The sequence below is a fragment of the Simochromis diagramma genome, unplaced genomic scaffold, assembly GCF_900408965.1.
Source record: "Simochromis diagramma unplaced genomic scaffold, fSimDia1.1 OVJJ01000352.1, whole genome shotgun sequence".
NCBI lineage: Eukaryota > Metazoa > Chordata > Actinopteri > Cichliformes > Cichlidae > Simochromis > Simochromis diagramma.
Genome location: NW_024386759.1, coordinates 465,055 through 492,522, shown reverse-complemented (window position 1 = coordinate 492,522; position 27,468 = coordinate 465,055). Strand labels below are relative to the sequence as shown.

General features: G+C 42.1%; 1 protein-coding gene across 1 annotated transcript in view; it reads left to right on the top strand.

Moving 5' to 3' along the window:
• fhit (fragile histidine triad diadenosine triphosphatase) overlaps positions 1-27,468 on the top strand; it is a 127,791-nt gene that overhangs the window by 86,117 nt on the left and 14,206 nt on the right. Inside the window, exons 4-5 of the mRNA XM_040029155.1 lie at positions 24,472-24,617; positions 26,452-26,481. Of these exons, the coding sequence (XP_039885089.1) occupies positions 24,472-24,617; positions 26,452-26,481 (176 nt within the window). The remainder of the gene's footprint in view (positions 1-24,471; positions 24,618-26,451; positions 26,482-27,468) is intronic.

Below are 27,468 nucleotides of genomic sequence, written 5' to 3'. Positions count from 1 at the left end.
TTAACCCCCGAACCCGTTGTTGGACACTGGAGGTGGGTTGGGAATCGAGAACCGGTTTGTGTAGATAACTGGTTTCCAGTAGTTCAATTCCTTGGAGGAACAATGCAGTTTTTGTCCCAGTTGTCCCAGTCACGGAGCACTGGACCAGCTCTTTATCCTCTCGTGGATGCTTGAGGGAGCATGGGAGTTTGCCCTACCAGTCTACAGGTGTTTTGTGGAGAAGGTATTCAACCATTTCACTCGGTAGTATTCTGTGGGAGGTGGTTCAGGAGTATGGGGTGTCTGGCTTGTTGATGAAAGCCATTTGATCCTTATACAACCAAGAGCTTATGCATAGATGGCAATAAGTCAGGTTCATTCCTGGAGATCTCAGATGTTGTTCCTGTGATCTGCTAGACCCCCTCACCCAGCTTGGGGTCACTGCACCACGTGCACTGATTACCACTGGGACCACTGTTGCCTTCACCCTCCAGATCTTCTTGAGTTCTTCTCTGAGCCCTTGCTATTTCTTGAGCTTGGCATGTTCCTTCAGCCCGATGTTGCTATCACTTGGTGTGGATACATCTAACACTATGGTCGCCTTCCTCTGCTTGTCCACCACTACTATGTCTGGTTGGTTAGCCATCACCAGTTGGTCTGTTTGTATCTGGAAGTCCCAAGGGATCTTAGCTTAGTCATTCTCAACCACTCTAGGTGGCGTGTTCCATTTTTCAGAACTTCCAGGCCATACTCGGCACACATGTTCATGTTTACTGTGCCGGCCACTTGGTTATGGCATTCCATGTATCTCTGCCTCTGTGGATCTTGTGCTGAGAGCTTGCTCGTGTGCTCTCATCATTAGTGCCTTTGTGCTGTCTTTCAGTCCAGCTTTGTTCACCCACTGGTAGGATTTCTGGATGTCAGCCACTCCCTCTTTCTGCCAGTGGTACATACCACATACCACTAACCTCTGACTGAACAAACAAGTAGATTTCCCAAAATGTTGGCCTGTTTAAATTGATGTTTAAATAGACAGGCCATTATGTTTTTTGCACCTGAAAATTTCATCATTTTATTACATAGTGAAGTGAATCTTAGCTGCGCAGTTTACATGATGTATCAATTTTTGAAGTTTACTACAAAGAGTGCACAACTGAGTCATCCTAACTGTTAATGACTGTGGCTTTTATGATAGAGTTCTTCCTACTTAATGGGTAAACAAATGACTGCGAGAGAGCTGAAGCAGTGTGAGCATTTTTCATCTCCTGCCATTAAGGCTGTTTACATCACTCAGTTCCTATTCCCAGCAGACTTTAAGAAAGCATCTCAAAATACTTTGCTATCAACAGACACTATTTGCATAACTCAGTTAGGTCTTGAGTATTTTTTTGTTGTTTTTTTTCCTCTCACTTCAATTTCCTCTCATTGCTCTCAGTTTTTGTTTTTAATATCAAAGACTTGCTGGATGACAGTCTTGTCATTGGTTCTACTCTAAGAATAGAATGGGGCAAAATGTCCCTTGAAGCTCTTATTGTGGTTGCTTGTCTCTGTCATCACTTTACAGGACATTGTTGAGTTATTGGGATGTAAAGACATGCAGTGTCATTTTGCTGTTTTTGCACTTTTTCTGTTCATACATAGCGATGAGAAAAAGCTGTTCAAATGTGCCCGGCTACCCAGCTCTGAGAAATATTTAGAATTTCTGCATAGGGTAGTGCCATATCTGTTTGATATTCCTTTCTGTAATCTGTTGTTTGCTCTTGTAACACTGTAATAGACATAAAAACAATATTCAATGCTCCCTGAGCACTAGTGTTATACTAATATGTTTCTTATCATGTGATCTTTACTTCCCACAGGGTGACTAGTATGGGCAGAAATCTGTGCCAACAGAAACTGAATCTGAATAAGTTAAATTTGAATTTGAATTTCTCGGATTGAATCTGAATTGTAACTTGAATAAATGCTTTTGAAAAATGAAAATGAATTAGCCTAATTTGAAATTCAATTTATTGGTTTGAAAGTGATCATCACTAAATTAAAATTGAATTTTATATTTTGAAAATGAATTCATTTGCGTTGAAACTGTATTTTATCCTTTAAAAATTTTGTGTTATTTATCCCTTCAGGTCGTTGTTGTCAGGATGGGTATGGCCTGAATAAGCAATTTAAAAAGCATTCTGATATATAAGTACTCTTACCTATAACCCAAAAAATGTATAAAAAATACAAGCCTGTTACCTGCCTCGTAAGAAGCAGTAGGAATGTGTAGTAAAAGAAAATGGCATCTCACCCCCACAGCTCCCTGACTGCTCTTGATATGTTCAGTTCATTTATTTAATTTATTTATTTATATGACCTGTGTCACAACAAATTCCTAAGTGAAACCATGTGAAAGATAAGTCCAGAAGAAAATCAGACCTATAATCTCATTATTGTCTACACTAGTCTGTGAAGGTTCTCAGTCATTGTAGTCAAACGAGCTTGCAAAGAAAAGCGTCTGGACTTCTTTAAGTTGCTTGAAGACGTTTCACCTCTCATCCGAGAAGCTTCTTCAGTTCTAAGGTCAAATGGTGGGGAGTCCCAGATATAAACCTAGTGGGAGTGACCCCCCACAGAGGGACAAAAGGACCCCCTGATGATCCTCTAATCACCTGAGCCAAGGTGTGAAACTGGGTGTGGGTCCCAATCAGCCAGAGTTTCGGGTGAGTTCATTGTGAAACCTGGCCCCACCTTATCATGCGAATTCCTGAGGTCAGATGGCCCAGGATGTGAGTGGGCGTTAAGGCGTCTGGGGAGGGAACTCAAAACTGGATTATAGATGGCAGACAGTTGGTGTCGTAAACCACCGCCTCTGTTCAAAGATGGTCGCTCACAGTGGACATAGATGGCTTCTTTCACTCCTCTTTCAAACCATCTGTCCTCTCTGTCCAAAATGTGAACATTGGCATCCTCGAAAGAGTGACCTTTGACCTTTAGATGCAGATGAACAGCTGAGTGGAGGTGTGGAGGTAGCTCTTCTATGTTGTGCCATGCGCTTGTGAAGTGGCTGTTTGGTCTCTCCAATGTAGAGGTCTGAGCATTCCTCGCTGCACTGTACAGCATACACCACATTGTTAAGTCTGTGTTTTGGAGTTTTGTCTTTCGGGTGAACCAGTTTTTGTCTGAGTGTGTTGCTGGGTCTGAAATGCACCGGGATGTCATGCTTGGAGAAAACCCTCCTGAGTTTCTCTGATACACCGGCTACATAGGGGATGACAATTTTGTTGCGTCTGTCCTTCTTATCCTCCCTCGCTGGTGTCTGATCTTCTTTTCTGTGCCTCTTTGCTGACTTTAAGAACGCCCAGTTAGGATAGCCGCACGTTTTAAGTGCTTCCTTTACATGTGTGTGTTCCTTCTTTTTTCCTTCAGGCTTAGAGGGAACATGTTCTGCCCGGTGGTGTAGGGTCCTAATTACTCCAAGTTTGTGTTCCAGAGGGTGATGGGAGTCAAACAGGAGGTACTGGTCCGTGTGTGTGGGCTTCCGGTAAACTTCGATGTTGAGGTTGCCGTTCTCTTCAATGTGCACAGCGCAGTCCGGGAAAGGCAAACAGTCGTCCTTTGTGTCTTCCCTGGTGAACTTGATGTTTTTATCCACAGCGTTAATGTGCGCAGTGAAGGATTCCACTTCTTGTGTCTTGATTTTGACCCAGGTGTCGTCCACATATCTGTACCAGTGGCTGGGTACTCTTACTTTGAAAGAGCCAAGAGCCTTCCTTTCCACTTCCTCCATGTAAAGGTTGGCTACAATCCGGTTGTTCAGTGATGACGTGATGAATCCTACTTCCGGGCCTAAAGTAGTCTGCGTTTAATATGGCTTTTGTGTTGTTAACATGTTTAATGTTTTGTATTTTTCTTCTATTTGATCTCAAAAAGCTCCTAAAACAGTCAGTGATCACTGTTGACCTCCCTCGGCTTTTATTACCACTAATCATTTATTTAAGCTCAGTTTTTAAAACCTTAGGATGTAACTACAGCCCAGCCCATGCAGCAGTATATGAATGACTAACCTTGTATTGTGGATGGATTATCTCAGTTGTTCTCCTGGCTGAAGTTTGGTCCTTTTACAGCATCCTGCCATGCGATTACATTTGTTCCTGACCACCGAGAACACTCACGTTAACTTTTATCGAGTGGAAAAAAAGTTAGCTTGTTTATATTATGCTAACATAGCTGTGTCGCTAGCAGTCACGTAGCACATCATTATATACCAGCTAGCCCAACTTCAGTAACCCTACAAACGTCACTGCTGTTTAGTTTTCTGTCTTCATTTATGCTGGAAGTGATAACAGAGCTGTACGGTTTAATTTGTTTCCAAAACCCCGCAGTCAGGACATGCTATATTGTATTTAGATAGAAGCTAGCGAGCTAGCGAGCTAACTCCCTGCTAACTTCTAACTCCGTTAAATGTCATAAATTCCGTTTTCATGGATGCCTGGATGTTAAAGTCAATTGTTACACCTGGTAGAGCAGAACGCTGATCATTTTATTAAAGATGAAAGACTTTAGACAGTTTTTCAACTCTCAGTAATGCCACAGTGATCGTTTGATATATGGACCTGCAGCGGAGTTTAGGCCCAGACACGGCTAGTGACGTCAGACTGAACAATCGGATAGGTGACACGGGGGAGCCCATGGCACAGCCATGTTTTTGTCTGTAGAAGCCTTCATTGTATTTGAAGTATGTTGTGGTGAGGCAGAGGTCTAACAGTGTGCAGGTCTGATCGGGTGTGAAGTTGGTCCTGTCTTCCAAGGAGCTGTCTTCTTGTAGTCGTTTTCTGACAGTCTCCATGGCCTCCGTGGTGGGTATGCAAGTGAAGAGAGAGACTACATCAAAGGACACCATGGTTTCATCTGGATCCAGGGTAAGTTTCTGGACCTTGTCAGTGAAGTCGGTGGAGTTCTTGATGTGGTGTGGGGTGTTGCCCACAAGTGGTGCTAGGATGGTAGCAAGGTGTTTTGCAATGTTATAAGTGGCTGAGTTTATGCTACTGACTATGGGTCTGAGTGGGACCCCTTCCTTGTGGATTTTAGGAAGTCCGTAAATGCAGGGTATGGCATCCCCTGGATAAAGGTGGTGATATGTAATGCGGTCAATAATTTTGTCCTTTTCAAGGTCCTGAAGGCAAGCTCTTTTTGTAGCTGCTTATGGGGTCTCGCTTTAAAGCTTTGTAGGTATTGTTGTCACTGAGGAGAGTAGTGATCTTTGTGTGGTAATCTGTTGTGTTTAGGACCACGGTGCACCTTCCCTTATCAGCTGGTAAAACAGTGATGTTGTGGTCTTTGCTCAGGGAAGCGACGGCCTTCTTTTCTTGTAATGTGAGGTTAGACGGAGGGACTTTGGCACTGGAGATGGTGGCTGAGACTTTCATCCTGATTTGTTCTGCTTCTGTCTGTGATAATTTATTAATGCGTATGGCGGTTTCTGTGGCTGTGATGACGTCCACTATGGGCAACTGTTGCGGAGAAATGGCAAAATTGAGTCCTTTGGCTAAAACCCTCTACACCCTGTCTACACTTATTTGTTTAGACTTGCACACAGTTATAATAATAATAATAATAATAATAATAATAATAATAATAATAATAATTGTAATAATAATAATAATAATACATTTTATTTAAAAGCGCCTTTCAAAACACCCAAGGACACTTTACAGAACAAAAAGTTCTTTGTGCTTTATTACATCTTTTACTTTTTCTACAGGAATATCAGTGTTCTTTCTTAAAAAGATGAGCCCTTAATAGACTGTGGCTTAGGGCTATTACAGAATCGAGTTGTGATAAATATTTCATAACTATGTAGGCTAAGATCAAGACTTGGGAACATATGTGTGCATGTACCACAGATGTTCCTTTACACTGTCCCAGCTTACAGCTTATGTACCACTACACTGAATATGAATAAAAAGTTGGCCATCTGATGGACTGGTAAACTGACCAGGCTTTATCTTGGTTCTTGGTCAAAGCCAGCTGCGATAGGCTCCAGCAAGTTCAGCTGGATAAGTGGTTAAAAAATTGTTTGCCATTTACTTTATTTCAGTGAGAATTAAAACATCACTACAGAAACAAGCTGTCAATGTAACTACACGTGACAATATAAAGAAGACATATTTATCACAAGTGCTCTAAATTAGACAATTTGTGTCAATAAATAAAATACATTCAACCTAGAGAGGACTGTCTTTTTAAAAGAGGTATTAACTCCACCTCAGTGGCCATAAATATGCAGTATCTTAAATTGTGGCATATGTGCATATGCACAAGTATAACTGAAATATTCCTAATTTTCCTTCTTGTTTCAGGTGTGAATTCTTTCAAAATAGTTTATTCTGAAATCACCTGAACTGAAAATGGTTACACAAGCACTTCTCTGAACTTATACTTAAAACAGCTTACACTCCAGCATTTTCATATACCTTCAGGTTGTAATTACTGACTTGATCAAGCTTTATGCAGATCTATTGTAATTTTCCTGAATAGCTGTCATTAAAACATGGCACTAAACTGATTGTCAAGCCTGTAGCTGAGTCACCTGCAGGTCCTATCCTGCTCTTTTAGTTCTTTACAGAGATGTCTTGTCTGTTGCCACCATGAAAATCAGCCACAGACTAGGGTTGAAGTATTTAAATAAATGTAAATGAAATTGAAATATATTGAGATGAGCAGTACTGCTGCCTGCCAGACAAATACAAATGATTGCTTTGTGCTTCATGTGGAGATTTCTTTCATTCCTGTGCTCTCAAAGGGGATCTGCTTTGGTATACACCTGCAGAAAGCGTAGCTGTTTTTTTCATATTGCCTTCTGACAGTTTTGCTCGCTGTTGATATTTCACAGTTCTTACAGACTTTCTGAAAACTGATGAAGCTTTAGGACAAACATTTCTGAACATTGTACTATTAAGCAAAATATTAGTTAGAAGCCAGTGGGCAGAACCTGGACATTTTATTGGCTGCTAAGCACTTCACAGGGATGATAGATTTGATCAACTGGTCCCTGAATGCAATTGACAGGCCTCTTCTCAACGAGAAGCCTGGGTTCAGGAGAGCCCGAGTGTCCTGGAGGGGCGTTCCCTGTCGGATACACGATGGATGGGTGGAGGAACTGGAGGGTTGTGTGCCTGGCGGGACTGTCGATCAAGGACATTGAAGACATCTACCTTTTTGGAACCATGATAACAGGGTTTTTGCTGATCGGAGCTGGGTTTGCCCTGGCTTATCAAAGATTTTAAAAAAGCCGAAATGGCTGTTCAAAACCCCACAAGGCTACCCACTGTGATGGAAATGATGGGGCAAGTCGTGACTTCTCAAAATGTGCCCATTGAACGCAGCACAATAAGATCTTGGAGAAGCTCGAGGCTGTCGTGAGTACTCAGATTAAGCTCTTTGAGCGCAAAATTGATAACATCTCGGAGAAGCTCACAGCTCTCCAGTGGGAGATTGACAGACCAGTGACAGACATTTAGATTGACTGTAAAACTGACATGCAGTTGTTCGTGTCACGGTCTGGCTGGCAGACCATGGGGATATATGGGGAATGAGGACCCAAAACGCAGACTCTGCGATGCAAACAGTGCTCTTTATTTACAGTGTAAGCTGTAAACACAATAAATCCCCGTTGCTCCCTTGAATCCCGTGTGTGTGCTTCCCTCCGACGTCTGTGCTCGTGCTCCCCGCTGTTGTGTTTCCGCACACCCGTGCATGCTGCCTTTCTGGTCCACTCTTCCTCCTGCAGGAAAACCACAGAAACAGCCGTCAACACTAACCCCGGCGCACATACACGAACAGCACTGTCATACGCTGACACACACTAACTTGGGATGACAACTCAATGATCCCGCGTGGTGGGAGCTCCAACACTCTCCTAAGTAGCTCCCCCGACGAGCCCTGATCACCAACAGGTGTGTGGCAGGAACTTCAGGTGTGGCCAGTCCTCCTGCAGGGCCACACCTATCAGGCCTGCACGTGGCTGTTCTCCATCCTCCAGCCACACATGTACACACCCACACCCTGCCTCTACATATAATGAGTGGAACACCGAACAACACACACATCCCCAAACAACAACAACACTACTACTACTACTACTACTACTACTACTATTACTACTACTACTACTAATAATAATAATAATAATAATAATAATAATAATAATAATAATAACGGTCCATCCTGCTTACGGACCCCCGAGTCCTCCAGAGCTGGGTCCGTGACAGTTCGCACTAAAGGAAAACCACCATCATTTCATGCGGCTACAATACGGGCGCCAGCTGTGGTCTCAAGGCTGGAGCTGGACAACAAAAACTTTCTCCCTGATAACTGACTCTGTTTAGACTCTTTGTTCCCATCCTATGCACCCCCATCCTGGACTCCAAACACCTTCGAACGCTTATCTCCAAGGCCGAGGTCAGATGGTGGGTCCGGTCCCAGCGCCGAGTTCATCGCCGCAGCGCAGGATGGCTGTGTCTACATCGGCTCACCTCTCACCCCCTTACCCACCCCCGTTGCGTGTCATGTGCTTCATTGTGTTGTGATGTGGAGATGTGTGTGCTCTCTGTGCAGAGGAGAGTTTTTTTTGTTTTCTGTTCCCATGCTGACCTCCCACAAGGAGCCCAGTATGAGTAGACGTCTCATTTTTTTCCCCTCCTCCACTTGTCCATTGTATTGTATATTTAATTGTTTTTCCAAATTCTAACTGTCTCCAACCTGTCTTCCCATGTGATGCCTGTGCTATGTATGTATGTATAGCTGGGGGGGGGTCTAATTTCACTGCAGGTGTAAACTTTGCATGTGACAAATAAAGGTTTGATTGATTGAATTTATCTATCCATGAAGCCAGATAACACACACCAATGAGTTAAACTGCACGAATGTCTTAAGGACTTAAAGACCTGGATGGCCGCTAACTTTCTGCTTCTAAATTCGGATCAAACTGAATATCTTAGAAATATGGTATCTAAGCAGATTCTTACTCTGGATGGCATTACCTTGGCCTCCAGTGACACTGTGAGGAACCTTGGAGTCATTTTTGACCAGGACATGTCCTTCAATGCACAGTTTTTCCTTCCTCAGTCGCCAAAGTGCTTGCTCATAGGGGGTCATATGATTGTTGGGTTTTTCTCTGTATGTATTATTGTAGGGTCTACCTTACAATATAAAGCGCCTTAAGGTGACTAATGTTGTGATTTGGAGCTGTATAAATAAAATGGAATTGAAATCTGAAGCAGAACTCCACCATTCTAAATCACTGACTTTGGGTGGAAGTTCTGCCATTAACCATCAATGCAGCAACTTCAAAAGACCCCCAACGGAGTGACAAAATCTGCAACACTAAACCTCAATGACTTTTGCATTACTTAACAGATGGCAAACAGAACAAGAAGCATGCTTTCTTCTCCCTCTGGAAGATGCTCAAGGCTGTATGTGCATAGCATAGACTACAAGGTTTATTGGCATTTCACTAGCGGTCTTTGGCTCTCAGGGTGGTAAGAACTACAAAACTTAATGCTTCACAGCCTCAAGCACTTGACAGAGTAACTTTAAAACGAATGGGTTAGAATCCACTTACTCTTTGTGGACTTAACTATGCAGATACTTTTTATGGCTTGTGCTGTCACCAACAGTTGCAACATAAGTACGAGAAGTGAATGAAATTACTTCAGATCAAATTTGATCAGAATCAGAATCAGAATCAGAAAGGGTTTTATTGCCAAATGTTGAGCAGGTTTACAACATTAGGAAATTGCTGCGGTGCTTCAGTGCAAACATACTGTCATAAATTGCGCTTAAATAGACATGAAAAAATAAAAGTAAGAATAAGAATTAAAAGTGCTACGTAGAAAGATATATAGCATGAGTGCAGGTGGTGATCAGTGCCAAACATGGAATGATGCAGTGAACACAGCGTAGGGTCATGTGTTAGTGGTGGGAACAGTCGTACGTTTATTGTTCATGTGTCCAACAGCAGAGTGGAAGAAACTGTTCTTATGGCGAGAGGTTCTGGTGCGAATGGACCGGAGCCTCCTGCCTGAGGGGAGCAGGTCAAACAGACTGTGTCCAGGGTGAGAAGGGTCAGCTGAGATCCGAGCTGCACGCCGCAGTGTCCTGGAGGTGTACAGGTCCTGCAAAGATGGGAGTCTGCAGCCAATCACCTTCTCAGCAGAGCGCACAACACGCTGCAGTCTCTGTTTGTCCCTGATAGTGGCTCCAGCGTACCACACGGTGATGGAGGAGGTGAGGATGGACTCGATGATTGCAGTGTAGAATTGCATCATCATCCGTGTTGGCAGGTTGAATTTCTTCAGCTGCCTCAGGAAGTACATCCTCTGCTGGGCTTTCTTGATGATGGAGGTGATGGTGGGCTCCCACTTCAGGTCCTGAGTGATGGTGGTACCCAGGAAGCGGAATGAGTCCACAGAGGTGATGGGGGTGTCAGTCAGGATGATGGGGGGGAGTGGGGCTGTGTGCTTCCTGAAGTCCACAATAATCTCCACTGTCTTCTGGGCATTCAGCACCAGGTTGTTGTGGCTGCACCAGGACACCAGACGTTCAACCTCCCTCCTGTAGGCAGACTCGTCCCCGTCCGAGATGAGTCCGATAACGGTGGTGTCATCTGCAAACTTGATTAGCTTGACAGACTGGTGGGTGGAGGTGCAGCAGTTGGTGTACAGGGAGAAGAGCAGAGGAGAAAGAACACATCCCTGAGGGGAGCTGGTGCTGATGGTCCGGGAGTCCGAGACATTCTTTCCCAGCCTCACATGCTGCTTCCTGTCCGTCAGGAAGTCAGTGATCCACCGGCAGATGGGATCAGGCACATTCATCTGGGAAAGCTTGTCTCGGAGATGGTCTGGAAGGATGGTGTTGAAGGCAGAGCTGAAGTCCACAAACAGGATCCTGGCGTAAGTTCCTGGGGAGTCCAGATGCTGCAGGATGAAGTGTAGGGCCATGTTGATGGCGTCATCTACAGACCTGTTGGCTCTGTATGCAAACTGCAGGGGGTCCAGGAGGGGGGCCGTGAGGGTCTTGAGATGGGAGAGAACTAGGCGCTCAAATGACTTCATGACCACAGATGTCAGAGCCACGGGTCTGTAGTCATTATAGACGCAAATGTATCATATGTGTCTGAGAAATATTAATCCTATTATTGTTCTCCTCCCCTCCTGCTTTTTGTTTTACAAAAATATTTTTTCCAAACTGTAATCCTGACACAGACTTCCCAGTGACTTGTTTTACATTACTTCAGAATAGAGCCTGTCCATGAGATTCAGCAGAACAACACTGTGGCAGGGTGTGGCTTGTGGCTCAGCAGCAGGAAAAGGTTTAAGCAGTGGATTCATGGTGTTGTGTCAGGGCTGACTCACAGCTGTTTCTCCATCACCTGATCATGCCTTTCCTTTTTCAATAGGATGCCGGTACCTGATAATAGAGCTGTGTGCTGCACGGGAACAAGGCAGCTGGACAGCTACACGGGCAAAAGACGCCACTGACAAATTGTGAATAAAAGCATTCACGTGCCACTGTGTGCCTTGGGTTTGTTTTTACCACAAACACCTATTAAGCCTTTACTTTATTCTGTTATGCATACTGCGAGGCAATGGAAAAAGACTTTCAGACTGCCTCGAATCAGACAACACACTACTCACGCAGTGTGGGTGGGGTGCTGCTGCATTCAAATTTCAAATTCAAAATTGAGGATAAAGTCAGGCGGCGGAAGGAATACTTTGAGGACCTCCTTAACCCTTTAAGACCTACCATAGAGCCAAGTCCGCCAGAGCTTATATTATATTTTTACATGCTGTGGAGCCATTTTTGGGAGCATTTCAAGTTGCTATACATCAATACAACCATTATAGCCCAGATTTTAATAATATGTATTCATTAAGTGCATAGTAATTACATAAATTGCAAAAAAGTGCAATAAACTACAAAAAAATTGAAAATCGTTTTTGCTTTTTTAACATATATTTGTAGTTAGAGAAATTTAAGAGGCTTATCCCTCAAAACTGTAAATACAAAAAAGTTGCACAAAATAGTTTCCCACCACAGGAAATTTATTTTGAGTGTCTTCATAGTTTTATTTTTGAAATACACCAATTTTTATACACTGCAGGAAAAACGAAAATAAATATTATACTGCAAATTTGCAAAAAAGCAGCATGTGCATCAAAATAAACTATTTCCAGCAGTGCAATATGAGTCCTAAGCATCCCAGAAACGACACAGAAAGTCATAAAGTCAAAGATAACTTTTAAAAAGACCAGTATAGGCTCATGAGGCCCTGATGGTAAAAAGGACTACATTTCCGCGAAAATGACGTCACTTCCGGTTTCGGGCAGGTCATGGCGGAAATGCAAAAGTTCGCGCTGACGTCTATTCCAACGTAGGAAGTGTTATGAACAGCTGATCGGATCGGCAAAGCGTGTTTCTGGAATATTATGTTTTTGTTCCTGCAAGCGCTTTTTATGCAGTTTTTGCAAAGCTTTATGTGGAAGGAAACCGTGACCGAGGACAAGCTGATGGCATAAGATGTAAGTACAACTCCTCCGGTTTCATATGCAAAAAAAATTTTTGCGCTAGCTTACGTGGTTGCAGTGCTACTGGGATTTAAAAATAGTTACGCAAAACAGAGCCTGTCCGCTCCGATCGGCTCTAAAGGGTTAATTGATCCTTGTGGCATCAATTAAGTATCCATTTATCTATCGATCTCTCTCTCTTTCTAATCCCACTGATACATCTTCTATAGAGGAAGCAGAGTCTGGGGACAAGGCCAGTGACTCGCCCATCACTGGGGGCAAGGTCACTGAGGCACTTAAACTCGATTCGCCCTGAGCTCCTGAAGGCTCTGGATGTTGTAGGGCTGTCGTTGTTGACACACCTCTATAATGTTGTGTGGAGATCTGGGGCAGTGGCTCTTGATCTTAAGACTTGGGTGGTGGTTCCCATCTTTAAGAAAGGGGACTGAGGGGTGTGCTCTAACTACAGAGGGATCTCACTCCTCAGCCTCCCCAGGAAAGTCTATAGCAGGGTGCTGGGAAGTAGAGTTCATCCGTTATTCGGACCTCAGTTTCTTGGTTTCAGAACACCGGACAAACTCTTTATCTTCTCGAGGATATAGATTACCAGCTGCAGTAATGCGGATGCTGAGGAGGAGGCCTCAGGATAGACCCAGCATATGCTGGAAAAATTATGTCTCCCGGCTTGTGTGGGAAACATCTTGGTGTTCAACCAGATAAGATGGATGAGGTGGTTTGGGAGAAGGAGCCCTGGGCTCCTTTGCTTAGGTTGCAGCCCCTGTGACTTGGCACAGGATAAGGGGAAGAAAATGGATGGATTGATGGATGTTATGCATACTATATACTGTAACAATTGTAAACATTGAGGTCAGTTTGTACATAAATTACAGCTCAAGTTTTAAATTAATTCATGTTCGTGGCTCTTATGATGTCAGTGAGAGGGGATGTCCCTAAATGTGGTCATCTCAGGTGTAGAGTTCTCGTTGTGGGTACATAAATTATGCTTACCTACTGCTTGAACATTCTGTTTGTGAGGGCCAGCCAATTAGAAGAAAGTTGACCTCCTACAATTTCTGCTCCCTCACTCTCCCAAAGACGTCTCAAAGAGTGACACTTACTAAACCCAAAGTAATAAGAACAGTAGTTACTGTACCAGCTGCTGTTACTATTTCCAGTGGAGGCTGTGAGGTCATTTTACCCCTCACATTTCATTTGTTGTGTAATTAACCAGTACAAAAATGTTAGCAGCATCATTTCACAATCATTTTTCATTCTTCCGATCTGTTTTCACCTCACTGTAAGACTTTGCATCTAAGGGCCAATGTGTTTGCACTTGATTTCCTGTCACTTTCTTCAGAAGCTCTGTGGTTATTTTAAGCAAGAAAACTGCAAAGGCTAATTCCCATGAAGATCTTCTTCTGCCAAATGTGCAGGTATACAATCGTCTATTTGACTGATGTACTGTAATAAATGCACAGAGCAATGTGAAGCTATGTGCTTGGCTGAATTTACAAGTCTAAATTCTGCACAGCCTTTAATGAATTTCAGCTATGGAAGTGGTAGCATTAACAAACAGATGCCCCCCAAATTCCCCTCATTGTGCTTTTTCTTCTCAGCATCAACCAAGGGATGGTTAGCAGAATAATAGCAAGCAGTTGCAGTCTGGTGAGGTTTGCATTTAAAACTTTATGACAGCAGTTGAGTTTGGGAAAAGATGAAAGGAAAGATGAGAGTTTTGGTTCTTCTTCAATCTTACTACAGAGCCCCGAGTTCCCAGAGGAATAGAGCGGATGATGGAAAATGAGAATGTTATAGTCTTCCTTCTCTTCGCCTTTTGCTTGGGTGGCGAGCTGTGCATGATTGTGTGACGTGTCTCCACATTGCTAATCACTTTGAAGCTCCTGGACATGATTATTTATGAGGGACAATCCAATAGTAGATACACTTTTACATTGTCATTGTGTTTGCAGTTTTAAAGTGGCTGACTGCTAGATTAAATTTAAAAGTCAAATGCCTTTATGCAGTGTATAGCAACATAAAAGTAAATAAATGACTATTTGTAAACTACCAGTCAAAAGTTTGGACACACCTTCTCATTCAATGTTTTTCTTTATTTGTACTACTTTGCACATTGTATACACATACTGAAGACATCAGATATATGAAGCAAGATATAAGGAATTATGTAGTAAAGAAAAAATTAATAAATAACTAAATATGTTTGTATATTTTAGATTCCTCAAATTAGCCACCCTTTCCTTTGTTGACAGCACTGGAAACCCTTGGCCTTCTCTCAATGAGCTTTATGATGTAGTCACCTGAAATGGTTTTTCCCAGCAACAAAGCTGCGCCCTAAGCTTAACTTTCTGTTTCTGAGTCCTCATTTCCTTCAACCTGCCTGCCACACAGCACTCGCCATGACATGGACAAAGAGGACCGGATTGGTTATAATGTAAGTACAGTAACACAGTTATAAAGATACTTGAAAAACAGGTCATTTTTAAACTTTACATATAACCCCTTTGTAAACCCTGTTCACCGAAGTCTATTTACCAACATACATAAAGATATTACACATAAAAAACACAAGGAAACGTTGAAAATCATTTTTTGGCACAACACCAACCTCTATAATGTATGCAAAGGTCTGATGCCCCGCCCCTCAAGCGTTCTCAGCATCCCTGGGAACTCCTTCAAGACTGTTGGAAAACCATTAGTGATGGGCTCCTTCGGCTCCCGGCTCTTCAGGTTGTTTTGTTGCTTAATTTATTTATTTTCAACAACAATATAAAATTATGCACAAAATGAATTACTAATGTTAAAAAACATGCTTTTTATTTATATATGTTTATATATAAATATGCTTTTATTTATTCACTCCACATAAAATGTAAAAACTAAATTATAAAATACAAAAAACAACTATTTACTTTTCAACTTTTAACTATTAAAATTTTCAGTTTTTTCCTTTTAAACAAATTTAAAGTGAAGCAACACAAAACACTGCAAACCAAAACACGATAAAATATAAATTAAAATATGCAAAACAAAAAGAAGATGCACATTCTCTGTCATATAGGCCTGGGATGATTTTTTGGAAGAGTGTTTGGAAGAGTGTGGAATTACTACCACCCCTCTGCTCAGCGCAAACGCAAGTTAGAGAGAGAGGGTGAGAGAAAGAAACAAAACAAAACACTTCCTTTGTTCACTTCAAAGAGCCGGCTCCGACCGACACATCATTAAAAACCATTTCAGGTGACCACCTCATGAAGCTCAGAGAGAGGATGCCAAGAGTGTGCAAAGCAGTAATCAAAGCAAAGGCTTATTTTTCACATTTTTTGTTTACTACATATTTTCCATATGTGTTCATTCATAGTTTTGATGCCTTCAGTAAGAATCTACAATGTAAATAGTCATGAAAATAAAGAAAAACTATTAAATGAGAAGGTGTCCAAAGTTTTGACTGGTAGTGTATTTACAGGTTCTGAGGCTGTTTACCTGCACTGCAGTCTTCTTGAACTTTTAATGAAAAAGCATGTTGCAAGTTGTGTGACTGACAGGTGGTTTGGTGTTTTTTCTCTGCCTTTGTTAAATTATAGGTGCATTGTGTCTGTTTACAATGCACTGTTTGTGTCTTCTTGACTGTAGTAAACTACAGCAAGTCATGGGCCCAAGGCAAATTAAGCGTCTTGATTATCTCTCCAATAAGCATCGTATCTTCACAAATGGTGTCTTTCATTTCCCTAATGGACTCTCTAAAGAGCTTAAGTGGATAGAGCTTGTGGTGAGTGTAGCCTAAAGCACAGAAAGGCAGCTACTGTGAGAAGAAAGCTCTGTGGTAAAGATGCTGGATCTGAAATGCAGTTAATGGCTTGGAAGGCAAGCTCATTTAGTTGCATCTGCAGCGTCCATGCTTTCTGATGATTACACCATCATTCCTGCCTTTACTGCAGGCCTCTAAGCTATACACAGCAGCCCGTGTGAGAGAAGACGTCCACATTGGTTCACAAACATTCAATTATAACTGTGGGAATTCCATTTAACAAGTCATTTGTTCTGTGATGGCTCAGAATAATATTTTACCTCCTAGATTACCTCCTTTTTGAAGTCATTCAAACTGTGTTGATTTTTTTATTTGAATAAAAAATATTTACTAATGTAAATACAATGTATCCATATTTTAAAATACAAATTAATCACCACTGCTATAATGGTTTGTCTTTGTGTGCTTTATGGTTGCAGAGCACAAATCACTACACTAGTTTTATCCCTGAGGAAGCAAAACAACAAAAAGCAAATCAATGGCTCGTGAAAATATAGCAGCTATCAGACTGAAAACTTCTGCTGAAATAAATCATTTTAAATCATCATAATTCATCAGCAAACATTAAAACTAACCTTTGTTTGGCCTGTTGAAAAAAAGCAAACAGTCATATTGCAGCCACAGAAATTCTTTTGTCCATGAAACCATAAAGCTGCACTTTCTTTTTGCCTTATAGTCTGATTTGTCATAACTTCTCCGTTTTGTGGTAAGCTTTTCTTTGGCTGTCACTTCTTCACCCTGACCTGTCTTATTTGGCTCAGCAGAACTAAAATATATATCGTGCTGCTTTTACACACGCACTCACATAAGCTCAGCGATTCTCTGCGCGATCAACCTCTCACATGTTTAAGCTTGCTGCGGGAGATTTCACTTGTCATGTTTGCATAGTAAGCTAACGATTAATAAGACGATGTCAGAGGAATTGGTGCGCAAATTATCATCACTCACAGATCAGTGCTGTCGCTCTCTATACACAGTTCGCACGATTGCAAAGTGAAAGCAAAGAAACAAGCGCAAATTCAAACGCGATGTCAATATGTCACATATTGACAGTGGCTCACCGATGCCAATGACATAATTACCCAGCTACATTTCCGAAAGAATGCAAAAGCATTGACATATATTTTTCCTTCCTATGATAGGCCAACGGGCAGGGCAGAGATAGATTTTGGTAGCCCGACTGGAAAAATCGCTAGTCCCGGGACCTCGGGCTAGCGATATTGCGAGCCCTGTATCTGATTGAGGAATCACTCATCTTTGGAAAAGAGAGTTTATTACAGAGAAATGTCTCTTTCCAAAATAAAAGCTATACTATACGCTTCTTCTGGGCTATATTCTCAGCAGCATATTAAACATATCAGGTCCCCATAAGGAGAATCCTGTGCTAACGGCTGTCTAAATGACTCGGGTAAAGTTAGTAGCATGCGTGCTTGTTGTTTTTGTCTGCTTCCACTTGTCTTTGCACTAGGATGATGTCGGCGTAAATGTGCAGTCATATTCATTGTGTTCCCACTAGTGCTGTCAGCGTTAATCTCATTGAAATGACGTTAATGCCACAACACGGCAAATCTCCGTTAACGAGCTACCGCGGATCGCCCCGTGCGTGGGGCTGGACGGCCAACACGTTAACGAGCTAACTGCGCTAACACACTAGTTCCCACCCATGTAATTGAGCATTGCGTGGCACATCCAACATACTGTTTTACTTTAGTCCATGACGCGCTTACCTTCAGGGTCATACACTCTGTGAATCTGCATTCGACTGCTCCGCCTAGGCTGCACTGTCGAGCGCAGATCCACCGAGCGCTCAGCACAGACAGCATCGTCAGAAGAAAAAGTTGATAAAATAAATTTAAAATTTTGTATTGTTCGATACATATGCGTACCGAACCGAAAGCACTGTATCGAACAGTTCAATATCGATACGAGTAATGAATATATATATATATATATATATATATATATATATATACAGGCTATACAGCAATGACAGTGGAATGTCGTTCGGACTGGAGAAGTGTAGTCAGATGGTAACAAAGAGAGGGAAGGTAGTCAGAACTGAGGGGATTGAACTACAAGAAGGCAACATTGCAGACATAGAGGACAGTTACAAGTACCTGGGGATCCCACAGGCAAATGGGAACCATGAAGAGGCCGCTAGAAAGGCTGCAACCACCAAGTACCTGCAGAGGGTCAGGCAAGTCCTGAGGAGTCAGCTGAATGGTAAGAACAAGATCCGGGCCATCAACACGTACGCCCTGCCCGTGATCAGGTACCCTGCTGGGGTAATAGGCTGGCCAAAGGAGGAGATAGAAGCCACTGACATAAAGACAAGAAAGCTCCTTACCATGCATGGAGGGTTTCACCCCAAGTCCAGCACCCTGAGGCTGTACGCTAAGCGGAAGGAAGGGGGCCGGGGACTGGTGAGTGTCAGCACCACAGTCCAGGATGAGACAACGAACATCCAAGAATACATTGGGAAGATGGCCCCAACTGACCGAGTGCTCAGTGAATACCTCAGGCAGCAGAAACCCAAGAAAGAGGAGGGAGACGAGGAACCATCATGGAAGGACAGGCCCCTGCACGGTATGTACCACCGGCAGATAGAGGAGGTGGCTGATATCCAGAAATCCTACCAGTGGCTGGACAAAGCTGGACTGAAAGACAGCACAGAGGCACTAATCATGGCAGCACAAGAACAAGCTCTGAGTACAAGATCCATAGAGGCTGGGGTCTATCACACCAGGCAAGACCCCAGGTGCAGGCTGTGTAAAGATGCCCCAGAGACAATCCAGCACATAACAGCAGGGTGCAAGATGCTAGCAGGCAAGGCATACATGGAACGCCATAACCAAGTGGCCGGCATAGTGTACAGGAACATCTGTGCCGAGTATAACCTGGAAGTCCCGAGGTCAAAATGGGAGATGCCCCCAAGGGTGGTGGAGAATGACCGAGCTAAGATCCTGTGGGACTTCCAGATACAGACGGACAAAATGGTGGTGGCTAACCAACCGGACATAGTGGTGGTAGACAAACAGAAGAAGACGGCTGTAGTGATCGATGTAGCGGTTCCGAATGACAGCAATATCAGGAAGAAGGAACACGAGAAGCTGGAGAAATACCAAGGGCTCAGAGAAGAGCTCGAGAGGATGTGGAGGGTGAAGGTAATGGTGGTCCCCGTGGTAATCGGAGCACTAGGTGCGGTGACTCCCAAGCTAGGCGAGTGGCTCCAGCAGATCCCGAGAATAACATCGGAGATCTCTGTCCAGAAGAGCGCAGTCCTGGGAACAGCTAAGATACTGCGCAGGACCCTCAAGCTCCCAGGCCTCTGGTAGAGGACCCGAGCTTGAAGGATAAACCGCCCGCAGGGGCGTGCTGGGTGTTGTTATATATATATATATATATATATAAAAAAGAGAGCTTTTTTCAATATCGATACGAATATCGTTGCACCCCTAATATATATATATATATATATATATATATTAGGGGTGCAACGATACACAAAATTCACGGTTCGGTTCGGTTCGATACTTTGGTGTCACGGTTCGATATTTTTTCGATACAAAAAAAATGTTCATGCATTTTTAATTTGTCATTTATTAAAATTATAAATATATATTTTAACTCAAAAGTACAGTTTTTAAATTTAACCCTAACCCTTGTGCGCATTTTTTATTTTGACAACGAATGCGCACCTGCGGACCACTTATGTGCAGCCCTGGTTATTTAGCTCGTCATATTGCAGCCACAGAAATTCTTTTGTCCATGAAACCATAAAGCTGCACTTTCTTTTTGCCTTATAGTCTCATTTGTCATAACTTTTCCGTTTTGTGGTAAGCTTTTCTTTGGCTGTCACTTCTTCACCCTGACCTGTCTTATTTGGCTCAGCAGAACTAAAATATATATCTGTCTGTGAAGGTTCTCAGTCATCCAGGTCATCGTAGTCAAATATAAATCCTGCTGCTTTTACACACGCACTCACATAAGCTCAGCGATTCTCTGCGCGATCAACCTCTCACATGTTTAAGCTGCGGGAGATTTCACTTGTCATGTTTGCATAGTAAGCTAACGATTAATAAGACGATGTCAGAGGAATTGGTGCACAAATTATCATCACTCACAGATCAGTGCTGTCGCTCTCTATACACAGTTCGCACGATTGCAAAGTGAAAGCAAAGAAACAAGCGCAAATTCAAACGCGATTTCAATATATCACATATTGACAGTGGCTCACCGATGCCAATGACATAATTACCCAGCTACATTTCTGAAAGAATGCAAAAGCATTGACATATATTTTTCCTTCCTACAATAGCCCGACGGGCAGGGAAGAGATAGATTTTGGTAGCCCGTCTGAAAAAAAATCGCTAGCCCCGGGACGTCGGGCTAGAGATTTTGCGAGCCCTGTATCTGATTGAGGAATCACTCATCTTTGGAAAAGAGAGTTTATTACAGAGAAATGCCTCTTTCCAAAATAAAAGCTATACTATCCGCTTCTTCTGGGCTATATTCTCAGCAGCATAAGGAGAATCATGTGCTAACAGCTGTCTAAATGACTCGGCTAAAGTTAGTAGCATGCTTGTTGTTTTTGTCTTTGCACTAGGATGATGTAAATGTGCAGTCATATTCGTTGTGTTCCCACTAGTGCTTTCAGGTTAATCTCGTTGAAATGACCTTAACGCCACAACACGGCAAATCTCCGTTAACGAGCTACCGCCAATCGCCCCGTGCATGGGGCTAGACGGCCAACACGTTAACGAGCTAACTGCGCTAACACACTAGTTCCCACCCATGTAATTGAGCATTGCACGGCACATCCAACATACTGTTTTACTTTAGTCCATGACTCGCTTACCTTCAGGGTCATACCTCACATGAAAACCAAAATAATTCCAAACGCCAGATCTGAATGAGGGTGGGGGAGGTCCATGTTGCAAGGAGAGTTTAACTTCTGTCTTGCTAGCTTGCCCTGCGCTCTTCCTTCTGACTATGCTGTCTGTGTTGAGCGCTCAGTGAATCTGCGTTCGACTGCTCCGCCTAGGGTCGACAGTGCAGCCTAGGCGGAGTAGTCGAACGCAGATTCACTGAGCGCTCAACACAGACAGCATCGTCAGAAGGAAAGTTGATAAAATAAATTACAAATGTTGTATTGTTCGATACATATGCGTACCGAACCGAAAGCACTGTATCGAACGGTTCAATATCGATACGAATATCGTTGCACCCCTAATATATATATATATATATATATATATATATATATATGTGTGTGTATGTATGTATGTATGTATGTATGTATGTATGTATGTATATATATAATGATGCAGTATCTAGATAGATAGATAGATAAAGATGTGATGCTGAGTATGTGTACAGTATGTGTACAGTAACAGCAGAGTGTAGTAACTCTCTACAGGGTGGGCCATTTATGTGGATACACTGTAATAACATGGGAATGGTTGGTAATATCAAAGTCCTGTTTGTGGCACATTAGTATATGTGAGGGGCAAACTCCTCAAGATGGGTGGTGACCATGGTGGCCATTTAGAAGTCGGCCATCTTGGATACAACTTTTGTTTTTTCAATAGGAAGAGGGCCATGTGACACATCAAACTTATTGGTAATGTCACAAGAACAACAATGGTGTGCTTGGTTTCAACGTAACTTTATTCTTTCATGAGTTATTTACAAGTTTCTCTTTGTTCACAGCCATTGACATGTCGAAGAGGTTAACACGTGAGGAGCGGATCGAAATTGTGTTGATATCTGGTGAACGCAGTAACCGGGTCATTGCAGCAGATTTCAATGCAAGACACCCTACGAGACCACCCATCTCCCATGCTACAGTCAGCAAACTGCTTGCTAAGTTTCGTGAAACTGGTTCAGTGTTGGATTTGCCAAAATGTGGACGCAAGAAAACTGTCACTAATGAAGAAACATCAGTGGCTGTCCTAGCTTCATTCAGCAAGAGCCCACAGCGTAGCACTCGCCGCATGTCACTGGAGAGTGGCATTAGTCAAACATCGCTTCGGCGGATATTAGCTACTCACAAATGGCACCCTTACAAACTCCAGCTGCTGCAGCATCTCAACGAGGATGACCCAGATCGGCGCACAGAATTTGCAGAATGGGCAAAACAAAAATTGGAACAGGACCCTCAGTTCACGCAGAAGATTTTGTTCAGTGATGAGGCAAACTTTTATGTGAATGGTGAAGTTAACAAACAAAACCACCGCTATTGGTCTGACACTAACCCACATTGGATGGATCCCTCCAAGACTGTTGGAACAACAAAAGTGATGGTTTGGTGTGGTATATGTGGTACAACGATAGTGGGTCCATTCTTCATCAATGGAAACCTCAAGGCCACTGGATATTTGAAATTGCTACATGATGATGTGTTTCCCTTTTTATGCACTGAAGCTGGCACATTCCCTGAGTTTTTCCAGCAAGATGGTGCACCACCACATTATGGGTGCCCGGTCCGAGCATTCCTAGACGAACAGTTTCCTGGAAAGTGGATTGGTCGTCGTGGGCCAGTTGAATGGCCCCCAAGGTCTCCCGATCTGACCCCCTTAGACTTTTATCTTTGGGGTCATCTGAAGGCAATTGTCTATGGTGTGAAGATACGAGATGTGCAGCACCTGAAACTACGGATACTGGATGCCTGTGCTGGCATTTCTCCTGCGGTGTTGCTATCAGTGGGAGAAGAGTGGGAGAAGAGGGTTGCATTGACAATCCAACACAATGGGCAGCACATTGAACACATTTTATAAGTGGTCAGAAACTTGTAAATAACTCATGAAAGAATAAAGTTACGTTGAAACCAAGCACACCATTGTTTTTCTTGTGACATTACCAATAAGTTTGATGTGTCACATGGCCCTCTTCCTATTGAAAAAAACAAAAGTTGTATCCAAGATGGCCGACTTCTAAATGGCCACCATGGTCACCACCCATCTTGAGGAGTTTGCCCCTCACATATACTAATGTGCCACAAACAGGACTTTAATATCACCAACCATTCCCATGTTATTACGGTGTATCCATATAAATGGCCCACCCTGTAGAATAACCTAGAATGGGTATATAGCACAGATACTGGTCATGATTTATGAGTGTGATGGCAGTGGGGGAAAAAACTGTCTCTAGTTGTTGTGGTGTGGGAGGTTTTCTAGTACCTGCCAGGTGGAGGGGAGGAGTTTAAAATCGGATGCTAAGCATCTCTGATGACTTTCGCTCCCCACTGGTTCTTGAGCAGTAAGATTTAGCCACTTGAAGCAGACAGCTGGCCTCTGGCATGATTTTGCGAGATCCTTGGCTACAATCAGTTCCTGCCAGTGATGAAGTATAGTGTTTCAACCAGTGAAAGTAATCCGAAAGAAGTTAATTCATTAACGGCATATGCATTTTAAATTTGCTGAGGTCTTTTGTAATTATCATAGAATATTATTGTTAAAAATTTAATATATATTTGTTTAAGGCAAATATGTATTAAGTCTAAAGTATAAGTATACCTAAGTATAAAAATAAAATCAAAGGTGACAGCCACCCCAAATACTCTGTGTCTCATTTTGCACCTGGGCCAATAGACTCTTTTAAGTTAGATCTTTTTATAGATGGGAGAAAACATTTTACAACTCAACCAGGACAAATCAGAAGTTTTAGTTATTGGTACTAGAAGCTGTCAGCACATCTATATTTACTAGCAATGAATACCTCCAAATCCAATATTTAGGTGTCATCTTTGACATGATTCTTAGTTTTGAGCTGCAAATCAGAAGTGCAACCTTTTGTTTTGGTTATTTACTGTACCAGGAGTTACAGAAATCCCTGGATTGCAGTTTGTCTCATAAGGCTGTAATAAAATATTTAGTTAAGGGTACACTCAATTTTTTCTAGGCCATTTTCACAATTTTCACTTTAAAAAGCATTGCCTGATTATATCTTTTAAGCTTATATTACTTCAACAAAAAACTCTCAGATTTACTTTGCTGAATGAAGAACATGAGCTTTTGTCATAATATTGCAGAGCTAACCGACTTTCTTATCTCAGTGCTTTCTGACTTTCCAACCATATCTGCAGCATGGTAATTCCTTAACAGAGCTGCTCAGATGTGCTGGTGTGCCCACTCAGACCAGTTGAGCGTTTTCGGGATCTTCGGCCAGATGAGCTAGCAGATTTGTTCTCCACCGCTCAGAGAGTCGCCAACTTGGTGGAGAAACACTTCAATGCCACCTCAATCACCATCGCCATTCAGGTAAACCACACACTCGGTAATATTTTTTAACAGTCACTGTCACAGTCGGGGAGAAGCTGACTTTGTGGAGTGGCCTGGTGGACCCAAGTGCAGACAAGCAAAAACCCAACTTGATCTTAACAAAGCTGGACGTGAACATAGAAACCTGACATGAGAAACCTGAAACATGAAGACTTGAAGAAGCATCATTTCATAGACCTGGAAACATGGCATGACAAAGTAGGATGGACAGATGAGAAATGAATGAAAACTGACAGACTAAATACACACAGGAGGTGAATGATCACAAGGACTCCGAAGGGGACAGGAATGCCACAGGCATCATAACAGGACGCAGACATGAAAACACCATAAACTCAAAATGCTGGGTGATATGACCCAGAACCATGACGGTACTTGAAAAGTAGGGTAATAATAAAAATAGGGTGATAATGCAGTAATGCCACCCTCCCGAGAGCCAGAGGCAGACTGGGTAAGACCCAAGAGACCCCAGCTGTCCACGGCACCCAAGAGAGCTGAAGATCCGAGGGGAGCAAGCATCTCTTGAGCTTTGCCATGAGCAGTTGCTCAAAAAATTTCATAACTATGGGCACGAGTTCAACAGGGTGACAGTTGTTCAGGTATGTTGGTGGTGAGTGTTTCGGCACTGGCACAATGGAGATGGTCTTGAAGCACATTTAGGAGAGAGAGAGGGGGGGGAAAAACTATGTAGCTCATTTTTTTTACTGTAAGGTGATGAGAAGTAATGATCAGTGTGGTCACATAATTGTGTAGATACTGACTGTATCTTTTTTTCTACAAACCCAAATCTGAGAAAGTTGAAAAGTTGTGTAACATGTAAAAACGTAAAGTCAGATTCAATGATCACATCAACCATATTTATTCACAATATAGCCTTGAAAACATATCAAATGTTAATCTGAAAAAAGGTCTTTTCTTAGATCTTTTTGCGCAAGGGACCAAAAGTAAAGAAAAAAAGGTGGTGATTTAGCAATAGTACATGTGAGAGGATTGGTCTTTTCATATGTGGGCCCATAAACTGATAACTCAGTATTTATTTCACTTTCCTTCATTTTGGAAGAGAATCGAGGCGCAAAAAATAGTCACTCACCTCCAGCGAGTATTATGCTGCAGCGGACAGTAAAGGGACAACAAACATACTGTGTCTTGTACTGCTGCATCTGTAACAAACCACACTCACACTCTGACTAGAGCCACAAAATAGGTTTTAATAATATTTCCTCGCATGGGAAATCTGAGTGACCCAACTGGGTGACTATTGCCAGGGCAATTTTTCCACTGCAGGTAAGCTCAATGGAAAAATCACATACAAAATACATAAATGCAATTAGATAAAAAAAAAAATTACCTTTAACATAATTTGACAATCTCTACAAGATAAATGGAGAATTTACCTGCTGTATTTTTACATTATAGCTGTTGGATCGAGTGTTAATGACTGTTCTGCAAATCCATCTGTTCCAAAAGGTTTTGAGTAATGGTTTGAAGTGGAGATTTTGAGTTGGCTGTAATTCTTAAACAGATACTGCTATATCTTTGTTAAAACCCTTCAATTAACGTTGGTTGTATGCACTTTAGTCTAAATATGGAACATTTAAAAAACTAAATCCCATTGAATAAATATAGCCAAAAAGTTGTCTATGAAGACAAATATCTCAGGATAAAGACGGCTTTGACTCAAACCAAGGGGTTTGTTTTAGGGGTGGTGAGATGTTATTACCTCATCTTAAATTAAATTCTTTCTTTAAAATATTAATGCAAGTATTTCTAAATTCTCATCTCTGGACTAATTACCCCTTTCTTTTCCCACCAGGATGGCCCTGAAGCCGGACAAACTGTGAAGGTGAGAACTTAATAATTTATGACCTTGAAATATGTCATGAACCCTCTGCAATAGTTATGCACTATTAAATAATCATCATAATTAACTTGTAGAGCTAAACTCCTGGAGATGGCGAATTATTCAGTTATCTTTTCTAAAAGGTGTAATCTTTAGTTTGGTTGAAGGCTACATGAAATAATTCATGTCACTTGCTTGGGAGCCTTTGGGAAAGTTCACATAGGTTAAAGTGAGGGGAGAGAATCATCCTCTTGTAAAATAATCCACTGTACTGTTGTGCTATTTTTTACTATATTAAAAAATGTATGATGCATTTGAACCCTATGAATAATAAATAAAATATCAGTGTATGAGATCCAGCATATGTGTAGCTCATATTACAGTTTGAAATGCACATCATAAGTGGAGAGGTTTTTGGCAACAAATGAGTAAAAGGTTTAGATGATGTGCTTGTATGCTGTATGAGGCAAGAAGGAAACATTTGATCCTTATACAACCTTTCCAGTCTCCACACACCCACCATGAGAACATTGTCAGGAAAAACTTTTAAATGATCTTTTGTCTCACCATTTCTTACTGGCATTTAGCTTTACAATAGATTGCACAGCACTGGAAAGGAAAACAACGAAAAAACAATTTCAGTACACTAAATATCTTTCTGAATGTGTTGGAACAAAACTGAAAGAAGCTCTTCTCTTCTTTGTGCAGAGAAGATACCTGGACTCGACTCCCACAGAGGTCGATTATCTCGTTAATAGTGTTACATGCTCACTGCATGCGAAGGAAGCAGGAAATTTTGGAGGTTTATGCCCCGGCATACCCTGGTATAAAGTCATGACGAACCAGAAAAGTCTTAAGCTTGAGAGAAAATAGCTTTGCATTTATTTAAAAGATCTTTCTTTGGTTTGGAAAAAGTTTTACTTGTTTTATTCTGTGAAACGTCACTGACAGAGAAAAACAGGAACAGCCCCAGGTTTTCCTTCAGCACTG